The sequence below is a fragment of the Myxocyprinus asiaticus genome, chromosome 4 (assembly GCF_019703515.2).
Source record: "Myxocyprinus asiaticus isolate MX2 ecotype Aquarium Trade chromosome 4, UBuf_Myxa_2, whole genome shotgun sequence".
Taxonomy (NCBI): domain Eukaryota; kingdom Metazoa; phylum Chordata; class Actinopteri; order Cypriniformes; family Catostomidae; genus Myxocyprinus; species Myxocyprinus asiaticus.
The window spans coordinates 60879476-60892018 of record NC_059347.1 but is presented as its reverse complement, the minus strand read 5'-3'; the positions used below and the strand labels follow the sequence as shown (position 1 = coordinate 60892018).

At 39.6% G+C, this 12543-nt stretch overlaps 1 protein-coding gene across 9 annotated transcripts in view; it reads right to left on the bottom strand.

Annotated features, from left to right (window-relative positions):
• dnm1a (dynamin 1a) overlaps nt 1-12543 on the bottom strand; it is a 90189-nt gene that overhangs the window by 51307 nt on the left and 26339 nt on the right. For 7 of the 9 annotated variants that reach the window (XR_007897046.1, XR_007897047.1, XR_007897045.1 and 4 more), the window contains exons 10-13: nt 11284-11422; nt 1470-1556; nt 905-975; nt 400-451 (exon numbers count right to left, since the gene is read on the bottom strand). Coding sequence is in view for 1 of the 9 variants with exons in the window: in XM_051696365.1 (XP_051552325.1) it covers nt 400-451; nt 905-975; nt 1470-1556; nt 11284-11422 (349 nt within the window). In the remaining 8 variants the exon portion in view is untranslated. Of the gene's footprint in view, nt 1-399; nt 452-904; nt 976-1469; nt 1557-7885; nt 8025-11283; nt 11423-12543 lie in introns of all 9 variants that reach the window. The other 2 variants (XR_007897044.1, XR_007897049.1) reach the window with 1 other exon arrangement.

The following is a 12543-nucleotide window of genomic DNA, read 5'->3' as shown; positions in this document are numbered from 1 at the left end:
GAGTGAAAAACATTAAGTGCACATTTAATAGTGTCAATTGAAATCCTAGAATCGCCCCTGGTTGAGAGAGACCTTGTGTTGAACTTCAAACATTCCTTTAACAAATAATCTAAGATCATTTCTCTCTATAACAGCTTGGATGTAACTGTGAAAAGTAACAACAAACCTGTCCCTGGATCAGTTGATAAGGGCATGAAGAAGATAAAGAATAAGAGGCAAACGTGAAGAAAACCAAAAACACACTGGACACAGAACAGATGAGAATGTTTCACACTATATATGTCATGCATATATCATGTATATGTGAGAGGACTTTTTCCTGACTTTCAATATGCATTTTAATATTGTCTCTGAACTATTAATATAAAGTTTCCAAATGTCACTGTATTCTCAGTTTACCTGATTGCCAGCTGCTTTCTTCTTGCTCATTTGATTGCTTCTCTGTTGAGCACTGAAGAAATAGAAGATTAAACTCAAGCTGAACAAAGCTGAACTTTAATCAGTTTAAAAAAATCAGTACTATTTATACTGTATAATATAGACAGTGACCCTAAAACTATTTGGACACTAAGGTCTGAATGTTGTTGCATAAGATTACAAAATGCTGTAGTTATAATACTGTACGTCATGTATATTATATTACATCAGTGTTTCCCAACTGATGTGTCTCAGGTCTGTTCTGAAAAGGGTTGTGGACAGCAGGAAAATAAGGCTAAATGTAAATAATAAAATGCAACTAACCACTTAAGCGTGCATAGTTAGGATAGGAAAATAAATATACTTGTCAACTTTTAAAAGGGAGGAGAAAACACTTTCCATATCTTTTGTTGTTGATGTCACATTGCTGTACGTCCAATAAAACTCTACAGTATTTTTGCATTTATATCGAGGAAACACATCTCACTTGGCAAATCCGATGAAGTCTTCATGATTGGTGTTCATGTATGCCAGCTCGATGTCAATCAACAGCAACACCTGACGACCATGAACAGGAAAACAATAAATCAGCACTTGCTCTCAAAAGTTTCGAAAAATGGCGTAGATGTCTCATCTAGGGTCAGAAATTACATTTTTGTTATTATGGGGCAATTTCTGCCCACCAGATTACATTTTTAGTGGCATTTTTTACCTTTATGAGTGCAAGAAAAAACTCTGTCACCCTTTTATGTAAATTACTTCCAAATTAATTCAGTAAGGTTGCTACTTTTAAATTTAAATTAGCATCAAGTCATTTTTTAGTTATAATATGTAGGCTATTAGGCTTTTTCTTTTTTATATATATATATATATTCAAGGGAATTCATTATGGGGGTATTTTTTGCCCCAATGTTTAGAATTTTGAGGGCATTTTTTTGTCCCTGTTTGTAGCTTTTTCTGACTCTGGTCTAAACTAATGAATGGACAAACACTGCCGTGTTTTCTGAGTTCTACCGGACTTGCCCGTCCCGTCCCGACATGACTCGACTCACCTGTTCTTTAGTGCGGCTCTCGCGGTCGCGGATGTGCTGTGTGACAATTCGCTCCATTTCTTCTCTCAGCAGGGGATACTGCGCCAGCTGTGACAAAATCACACGGGTTTGTGTGTACGGTGACATGATACAACTCTCACACTCACAACAACACACACTGAGCTCGCAACAGGTCACTTGATAGATGTTACAGTAAAAGGAGGGTTACTTTGACTTGTTACTTTTACAGCTAACCCTTTACTGTAACAGTTACTCAGAGGTCCTTAGAGGACAAATATTATTTTTGGAGGACAATTTTTGATGGATTATCACAGTCTGGGATATGTCAATGATTAGCAACAACATTGATTTTGATGCATTATTATTTTTTGTGCAGTGTCAGATAAAAAAAAAAACCTCACACTCAGGACCTTAGAGGACAAAAATGTCAGTCAAAGAATGGGCATAAAAATATTATATATTAATATTATTTTACACTTAGATTTTTAACCAACATCAGTCCTGATCAATAACTACCAAATATTCATTAATTTTCAGGATTTTAACCCTTTAAATGCCAGTTTGTTTACATAATGCCACTGTTGTTATTTTACACACACACACACACACACACACACACATTTCTCAATACACACATACACACTCTGACATCCATACCAACACACACACAATTTTATCTGCATCATTTATTCAACTGGCCTGCAGTGCTCTAATACAGCAAACAGAAAATAGGGGAAAAGCATGTATTTGCTCCATAGGCTAAACATGAGAAAAATGGCGCCATCTGGTGGAAAATATTAAAAATTTACATTTTTGGGGGCCTGGGTAGCTCAGTGGTAAAGACGCTGGCTACCACCCCTGGAGTTCGCTAGTTCGCTAGTTCGAATCCCAGGGCGTGCTGAGTGACTCCAGCCAGGTCTCGTAAGCAACCAAATTGGCCCGGTTGCTAGGGAGGATAGAGTCACATGGGGTAACCTCCTCGTGGTCGCTATAATGTGGTTTGTTCTCGGTGGGGCGCGTGGTGAATTGAGCGTGGTTGCCGCGGTGGATGGCGTGAAGCCTCCACACGAGCTATGTCTCCGTGGCAACGGGCTCAACTAGCCACGTGATAAGATGCGCGGGTTGACTGTCTCAGATGCGGAGGCAACTGGGATTCATCCTCCGCCACCCGGACTGAGGCGAATCACTATGCGACCACGGGGACTTGGTGAGGCGCATTGGGAATTGGGCATTCCAAATTGGGAGTAAAAGGGGAAAAAATCCCCCCCCCCCCAAAAAAAAATTTTTTTAATTTTGAAGCCAGGGCTCCGGAATGAAAGCATAATATCATAGAATTCATGATTTTATGCTTTAATGGCACTGGGATCAAATATTGCAATTTTAATGGATTTCAATGGGGACATTTTTGTCCTGAAGGTCCTGAGTGGAACTATTTTATATACACAAGTGTATTATAGATGTATTATAGGAACTGAGGTTGAAATATCATCTTTCTCCCAAAAATACACACCTTTGGCAAAATGTATGCCGTTGGCATTAACAAAAAAACAAAAATGAAAAAGACAAAAATGTCCCGAAGGTCGCACAAGTAAAATGGAACCATTTATGAATAAAGACATAAAGACCTGTTGCAAAGTCAGTGTAAACACATAATTTTGTGCAGTATTTACATCAACATTGCATTATATATTCATGCATATACTGAGAAAACAGCTCATATAAAGAAACAACTGAGTTAATCATGGCTGTTTGACAGTCACATGGCAGTAAATTTCAATGCATCACTGTAAGTGAAGTAGTGGTGACATCGCCTGACTGTTCTGGGACATTTGGATGGAATACAGAGAATGCAACCTAACCACCTTTAACTGCTGAAGTTGCTGCAATTTTAGTTGTTTATATGTGATCCTAACACACTGAAAACACTTATAGGAAACCACGCAGAAACTGATAGTAAATTTAACAGACTATATTTTAAGTAAATGCCATACAATTCTTGGTGGCTTTACTTAAAAATTCTCAAGGAAACTACTTTGCAAAACTCTGTTTTAAGTAAATGTTACTCATTCTTTGTACATTGTACTTAAGCAATGTAGCACTGAATTAAGCCACACTTTTACAAGTTTACTAGCATTTCAATGCTATTTTATTTACATATTTAGTCAGGCACCACATGACTAAATGTGCATGCTATGTAGTCTATTAAACAACATCCGCTGCTCTAATAGCAACAGTAACAAGATCCAGAGCCGTGCACACAGACTTCAACACTTGCTGAACAAAACACAATGATGGTAACAATCAACAGATACATTTTTTTATCTTGAACGGGTCATTTTGAGAAGAAAATGGACTTAAGACCTCACAAAACAAGAAGTCACCAAATGTAACAACAAAATCATCAATAACAACGGTGTAAATCAAACTGCAAACAGTGAAATCATGCAAGCTCATTAATTATTCAAGCACGGTGCAACGCTTAGAAAAGTGTTAAAAATACTTTCTTCTATCCCGGCTTAATATGCAGAGACAACTATAAGTAAGCCATTCATAGGTTCACTTCTGTGTCTCTGTGGCGCTATAAAATTTCCTGTGTTTGTTTTGAGCCACCTGCTTAGACCCGCCCCAACAACGTTACTCGACCAATGGCGTGAGTTGGGGGGCGGGACTAACCGTCTGTTTGATCAACCGCAGGCGAAGGTCGCATTCAGAAGTCTGTTTTGAAAACACTGTGCATTTGCAATTCCGTTCGGTGGCGCTAGTGTCGTAGAAATGACATATTTCAGCTTTAAATGTACCTGTGAAATTTACTCAAATTAGCAAATAAATATGACAAGGTTTTCTACTTTAGGACTGATACATGATGATGCATTGTAAAGATGACAAACGTTCATCAACATTATTTACTTATAAGCTAGACCATTCATTTGTACATGTTTGAACTGAGTACAAATGTGGAGTTTACTTAATTTCAAGTTATTCAATGTAGAACGTACTTAATCTTGTCTGCTATACTGACTTCACCACAAAATTGTTTTCAGTGCAGTCAAGGGGAGAAGTCAGAGCTTTCTTTTTTTGGGGGGGGGATTTTTCCCCTTTTTCTCCCAATTTGGAATGCCCAATTCCCAATGCGCTCTAAGTCCTCATGGTCGCATAGTGATTTTGCTTCAGTTCGGGTGGCGGAGGACAAATCCCAGTTGCCTCCGCATCTGAGACAGTCAACCCGCGGATCTTATCACGTGGCTTGTTGAGCGCGTTGCCACGGAGACATAGTGTGTGTGGAGGCTTCACGCCATCCACCGTGGCATCCGTGCTCAATTCACCATGTGCCCCACCGAGAGCGAACCACATTATAGCGACCACGAGGAGGTTACCCCATGTGACTCTACCCTCCCTAGCAACCGGGCCAATTTGGTTGCTTAGGAGACCTGGCTGGAGTCACTCAGCATGCCCTGGGATTCGAACTAGCGAACTAGCAAACTCCAGGGGTGGTAGCCAGCGTATTTTACCACTGAGCTACCCAGGCCCCTTGAAGTCAGAGCTTTCTTAAAATTCAGTGTCTCCAAAAATGTGGGCAACTTTACTAGTCAGAAATGTATAATTATGCTGATTCCGACATGATGTGAATGCACCATCGGTGTTAACCGTTCTCTTTGAGATACAAGCAACTGAAAGCTTTATATTTTGCATAATACTGATGCATTGGAACTTGTAGCCAGTGTAGAATCAAACACACACACACACATACACACATCCAGTTAAAATAACAAATACACCAGCAGAGTATTTTCATTTGCTGTGCTCTAATGCAGGGATGCAATGATGGGCGTCATGCAGTGAAAACAGCACATGGGAAATCAGGGAAGAAATGAGCGTTCAAGAGGAGACGTGGGCGTACATGCACACTACACATGCACTGAAGAGAAGATTACTGAGAATAAAGTGAGAACAAGGGGAGAAGAGGAGAGACGTGAAAATAAGAGCAGTTTAATAGAGTCCTCGTGTGGATTCACATTCACTTCAATCTTGAGATGAATTCTCACTCCTACATGCGGCATATTTTTGGTTCATTTTATATCCTACAATAACATCTGCTGTGATACTTTGAAATGAAATCGTTACTAACAGACACAGTTTTCAGCTTGTGGTCTAAATCCACAGAAGGCAATTATTTTCAGATCGTAGTTATGTTGGATCGGGGTTAAGAATGATAAAATGATGAGAGGAGAAAGAAAGAGAAAGAAAGAAAAAGAGGTATGTTCTGGTATGACTGTTAGTCTGCTGGTGTGGGAACATCTTCCAGCTGGAAATATGAGTTATTTCATCAGTGAATGTCCAACAGAAGAGACGAACCACAATGATGAAATTCTCAGGTTAAAACTAAAGCACACAGAATGGACAGAAAAAAAGACAATAAACATTGAAAAGTTAAAAGAAATTGAGAGAAGACGCAACAAGGACGAAACGGAAGAGCATGCTTTTTTATAAAACACAAAAGCAAATCGTGGGATTAGGAATAACATCTAATTAGCTATGTTTTTCATATTAAGGACATTTATATTTAGTAAAGGTATGAAATTAACAGACAAAGAGGATGAAAAGCAACTGAGTGGTAAGGATAGACCGATAGTTGCTGGACTGGTGCCCGATTTATAGATTTATTCTACAGATGATCTAAATTGTTTTAAATGTAGGAAAACAGAGTAACACTGAAAACAAATATGTGACGAGTTGACTCTACACATAGTTTAACGTATTATACCCTAATATCACAACACAACTGTCTTCAGTTTATCCTCAATTACAGGAGACAAAACTTCACAGGAAATGATATCACAAACATGCACCAACACAATCCCACAATGCACTGCACAAGCAGAACGCAGAGAACAGATTTACACAGAGATTGACCGGAATAAAAACACTTAGAGAGAAAAGGAGGAAGACGGGAGAGAAACTGAGTGATAAACCAGCACTATCTCTGAACAACATCTAGTGTTTTCCCCCTAGAAAACGCTCTACGATATTATCGCCAAACCGTTGTTTTGATTTAAAGGGACAGTGCACCCAAAAATAAAGAATTGCTCTCATCATTTACTCACCCTCATGTCATCCCAGATGTGTATGACTTTCTTTCTTCTGCAGAACACAAATGAGGATTTTTAGAAGAATATCTCAGCTTTGTAGGTCCATACAATGCAAGTGAATGGTGACCAGAACTTTGAAGCTCCAAAAAGCACATAAAAGCAGAATAAAAGTAATTCATACAACTCCAGTGGTATAATCCATGTCTTCTGATCCAATCAGTTTTGGGTGAGAAAATATAAATTTTGTCTCCTTGGCGATCAGTGCCATCTAGCGCTCTGTGCACGTGTCAAGCCCTAGGAAGTATAATCGAGCTTGAAATCATGATCGTGCGTAAAGACTGCAAAGGCAAGATGTACAGTGGAAAAGCAGTTACATTTTGGCCTGTTCTCACTTAAAATCGATTGGATTGCTCCTGAAGACATGAATTAAACCACTGGAGTCTAATGGATTACTTTTATGCTGCCTTTATGTGCTTTCTGGAGCTTCAAAGTTCTGGTCACTGTTCACTTGCATTGTATGGACCTACAGAGCTGAAATATTCTTCTAAAAATCTTCATTTGTGTTGTGCAGAAGAAAGAAAGTCATACACATCTGGGATGGCATGAGGGTGAGTAAATGATGAGAGAATTTTTTGGTGAACTATCCCTTTAAAAATTATTGGGAAAACTGATGCTTTCTGACTCTAAATATTCTCAAAGCCTAAATAACTCCCTATATAAACAAAAACATCTGTATTGGTACCACCTACAAAACTCAAAGATCTCTCTCTTGGTTAGTTTTGGCCACGCTCACACTAGTTCGTTAACTTTTTGTTGTCATTATGTTTAGGTTTTTGCGTAGTCGAGCTACACGCTTCATCTGTTTGTCCAAGTATCAGTGGCGGATTTAGGCATGGGCAACATGGGCATTTGCCCAGGGCGGCATCTTGCAGGAGGGCAGCGGCATCTTGCGGGGGGGGGGGGGGGGGGTGCAGGGGTTGGAGGCAAGAGGCACCCACACAGAAATGAGTGCATGTAAACATACTGAGTGATAATAACCGGGTTTGCATACTGTGGCCGTGAACAAGAAACGATTGGGTTGTGGAACGCAGTTCCCACTCACGTAAAAAACTGAATTCTGTGTGAACAGGATTAAACACTCAGGAGTGACACTGAATTTAGCTGCAGTGTGAACGTGGCCAAAGTGGAGTGTTTCCTTCCCAAACAATATGACGGCATTCACGACTATGAGCTATTGTTTTCTTTGCTGTTTTGCTATAAAGTCCAGCCATCGGCCTATCCGTACATTGAAGATACACTAGGACGAACGTGGCTTTTGTTTCGCTTTACCTTCTCACTACATTTGTGAATGGTGGAGGTGAGTTCGCTCACGACCATATCTATACATTTCAGGCACGGTCCGTTTAGCTTTTGGATCTGCTTTTTCACTATGGCCTCAAAGGCTAGGTCAGGGGTGAACAGGCCCGTCCTGCAGAGGAAGTCATGAGAGAGAGAGAGAGAGAGAGAGAGAGAGTGAGAGAGAGAGAAACTATACAAGAGTGCCGCCCAAAGACATGGGAGGAAACAGGAAGAGGAAATGACATAGAGATACAGGAAGTAGAAGGGCATGGATTGGAGGGGCACAGAGGAAAGAGAGGCAGTTGAGACATTTGGTTTCTCCTCAAGCCATTCAACAGAGGGTTCGAGCCAAAACCGCTCTCAGAGAGACATCAGCCCACCCATCCAACAGCCAATCAGCTTTGAGACAGAAGCTTCCAGAACACAGCCGTGCAAACCAAAGACAATCGAAGAACTGCAAACATTTCAGAGAATTTCCTAAATGTCCACAAAAAAAAAAAAACATCTGACAATCCAAACCCTGAACCTGGTGCACTAATGGTCTCACTGGTGTGAATAGTGCAATTAAGACTTAAGAACCTCTTGAGGAACTCTCTACAAACTTTAAATGTAAGTTCTTGCATCCTTCTTGGATTCCTCTTTGTAATTTTGAAAAACACGTCCATGCAAATGTTTGGAATCGGACTACACTGGTCGAGCTATATGTTTAATGCTGTAGATTCAATAGAATCGACTCATAAGAGTCATTTGTTTGGGAATCGGACTACACTGGTCAAGCTGTATGTTTAATGCTGTAGATTCAATAGATCCGACTCATAAGTCATTTGTTTGGGAATCGGACTACTCTGGTCGAGCTGTATGTTTAATGCTGTAGATTCAATAGAATCGACTCATAAGAGTCATTTGTTTGGGAATCGGACTACACTGGTCGAGCTGTATGTTTAATGCTGTAGATTCAATAGAATCGACTCATAAGAGTCATTTGTTTGGGAATCGGACTACACTGGTCGAGCTGTATGTTTAATGCTGTAGATTCAATAGAATCGACTCAAAAGAGTCATTTGTTTGGGAATGGGACTACATTGGTCGAGCTGTATGTTTCATGCTGTAGATTCAATAGAATCGACTCATAAGAGTCATTTGTTTGGGAATCGGACTACACTGGTCGAGCTGTATGTTTAATGCTGTAGATTCAATAGAACCGACTCATAAGAGTCATTTGTTTGGGAATCGGACTACATCTGTGTCGAGCTGTATGTTTAATGCTGTAGATTCAATAGAACCGACTCATAAGAGTCATTTGTTTGGGAATCGGACTACACTGGTCGAGCTGTATGTTTAATGCTGTAGATTCAATAGAACCGACTCATAAGAGTCATTTGTTTGGGAATCGGACTACACTGGTCGAGCTGTATGTTTAATGCTGTAGATTCAATAGAACCGACTCATAAGAGTCATTTGTTTGGGAATCGGACTACACTGGTCGAGCTGTATGTTTAATGCTGTAGATTCAATAGATCCGACTCATAAGAGTCATTTGTTTGGGAATCGGACTACACTGGTCGAGCTGTATGTTTAATGCTGTAGATTCAATAGAATCGACTCATAAGAGTCATTTGTTTGGGAATCGGACTACACTGGTCGAGCTGTATGTTTAATGCTGTAGATTCAATAGAATCCGACTCATAAGAGTCATTTGTTTGGGAATCGGACTACACTGGTCGAGCTGTATGTTTAATGCTGTAGATTCAATAGAACCGACTCATAAGAGTCATTTGTTTGGGAATCGGACTACACTGGTCGAGCTGTATGTTTAATGCTGTAGATTCAATAGAACCGACTCATAAGAGTCATTTGTTTGGGAATCGGACTACACTGGTCGAGCTGTATGTTTAATGCTGTAGATTCAATAGAACCGACTCATAAGAGTCATTTGTTTGGGAATCGGACTACACTGGTCGAGCTGTATGTTTAATGCTGTAGATTCAATAGAACCGACTCATAAGAGTCTTTTGTTTGGGAATCGGACTACACTGGTCGAGCTGTATGTTTAATGCCGTAGATTCAATAGAATCGACTCATAAGAGTCATTTGTTTGGGAATCGGACTACACTGGTCGAGCTGTATGTTTAATGCTGTAGATTCAATAGAACCGACTCATAAGAGTCATTTGTTTGGGAATCGGACTACACTGGTCGAGCTGTATGTTTAATGCTGTAGATTCAATAGAACCGACTCATAAGAGTCATTTGCTTGGGAATCGGACTACACTGGTCGAGCTGTATGTTTAATGCTGTAGATTCAATAGAATCGACTCATAAGAGTCATTTGTTTGGGAATCGGACTACACTGGTCGAGCTGTATGTTTAATGCTGTAGATTCAATAGAATCGACTCATAAGAGTCATTTGCTTGGGAATCGGACTACACTGGTCGAGCTGTATTTTTCGTGCTGTAGATTTAGTAGCGGGGCAGCGCTGCCTTTGAAATGCGCTGCAGAAAATACTGTATTTCACTATTTTATTTAATGTATTTTAGCACAGTGTTCGGTCCGCATCGGCAGAGAATTGTATGTTCGGGAACCGTTAATGGAGCCGAAAGTCATGAGAATCAAACAGTTCCATTATTTTTTTTAAATATGTATGCGGTTCAATATTAATTTCATAACTCTATACTCTTACTGTGTGTCAATAATTCACTCATTTGTGTCAATGTTTTTATAAGAAAGTTTAAGAGAAACATATAAGCTAAAGCTGATTCTTCAAAACATTATTAGTCTCAGTCTCCTAAACAATGAACGAGCACCCTCTGAGCTATAACATATTCCTCTGAGTCATTTAAGATCATGAATGGCAAAATAGGTGTGAGAGAAATCTAATCAACATTTCAGAGACAAACACAAAGAGTTCCTAAAGAGGAGTGTTAACTGCCGGTGGTTCACTGCTGCGTCTCCACAAACTTCCGTCTCTAAAGTGTCAGAGTTTGGACGCTGAGGTCTATCATTGTTCTGTCAGATGAACACATATTCTAGAGCTGAATTCAGGTTTTGCAGGTGAACAGCATGGCTTTACTGGTCTACCAGCTAGATCAGCACCAAACCAGCATAAACCAGCCTGTGCCAGTCTATGCTGGTCTTTAAAGCTGGTATGGAGAACAAAGCAATCATTACTAAATCAAACCTCTGTCTACTATCACCTAACAGTGAACCCTCAGCGTCCACAGCCCTCTTCACAGGACGCTAATGCTGCTGTTCCACCCAGAACCCCCCCGTCCAAAGCTGCAGGCATACACACACACACACACACACACAACATAAAACACCCTGTAATCCCGGTCAGAGGTGGGTAACAGCACTAGTTTGGGTTGGTTAACCCTCTGCCAGGGCTTTACCTTCTTGGTACACTGCCTAACAGTATTGACAAGCTCAGAAATGACCATGTCCACACATTTCTGGCACGGCTCTTTAATCTTGGAGATCTGCCGTTTCACTATGGTCTCAAAGGCCATGTCGGGCGTGAAGAGGCCGGTTCTGCCCGGAAGAGAGACAACGGACAGGCCCGGGAAAACGTCAACAGAGGGGGAGAGAAAGAAAAGAAGAGATTGGGTGGAAAAAAAGAGTGTTAATCAAAAAAAAAAATCTCGTCCACCCAACCGATAAAACATGGAGAATACATAACTAAATTTAAGAAAATAAATGGTCAGTCTACATGTTCTACTGAAGCTGTATGTTCTACTCACAAATGTAAAATAATAATAATAATAATAATAATAATAATTTCGACTCATTATGTGACATTATACATATACTGTATATGAAGGACTTGGAGTGACACTAAAAAATGAAATGAAGAAATCCATTTTCAGTTTGTTAATTCAAACATAATAATATTTATAGACTTAATGTTTGTATATGTTGCATATCATGATATGAAAGTGTACCAAATCATTTCTATTTGGAATTTGTCCTGTGTCCCAGGCATATTGGTGAAGTGGGCCAGCTTATTAATACATTTAAAGGAATATTCCGGGTTCAACACAAGTGAAGCTCAACGGACAGCTTTTGTGGCATTATGTTGATTACCACAAACATTAATTTCCACTCGTCCCTCCTTTTCTTTAAAAAAGCACAAATGTGTGTTCCAGTGAGACACTTACAATGGAAGTCAATGGAGTCAATTTTTGGAGGGTTTAAAGACAGAAATGTGACGCTTATAATTTATAAAACTTGTGTATTATTTGAGCTCTAAAGTTTAAATCGTAGTCTTTATGGTCATATTAGGGGTTTCGCCATTTTGTCGTCATGGCAACAAAGTTGTAAAATTGGCTGTAACTTTACACAGATGTGGTTAGTAAGTGATGATACAAATGGTTAATCCTAAATTATATTTTAAGGAGAAATAACAACTTTAATTTGTTCATTTAAGTTGATTTAACAAATGAATATTTCATTCTTTATGTCAGCCTATGTTGCAAACAAAACAAGTACTTTAAATAAACTATACTCAAGTGCAGGCAAACTTGTGTCCCACTTTGACAATAAAAGTGTCCCACTTTGACAGTATTGGCTGAAAATACTGCTCTACTTCCCAGTATTTAGTATTTAGGCAGGAGACATCCTGAGCTTTCTATAAAGGTATAATATAAGGTCAT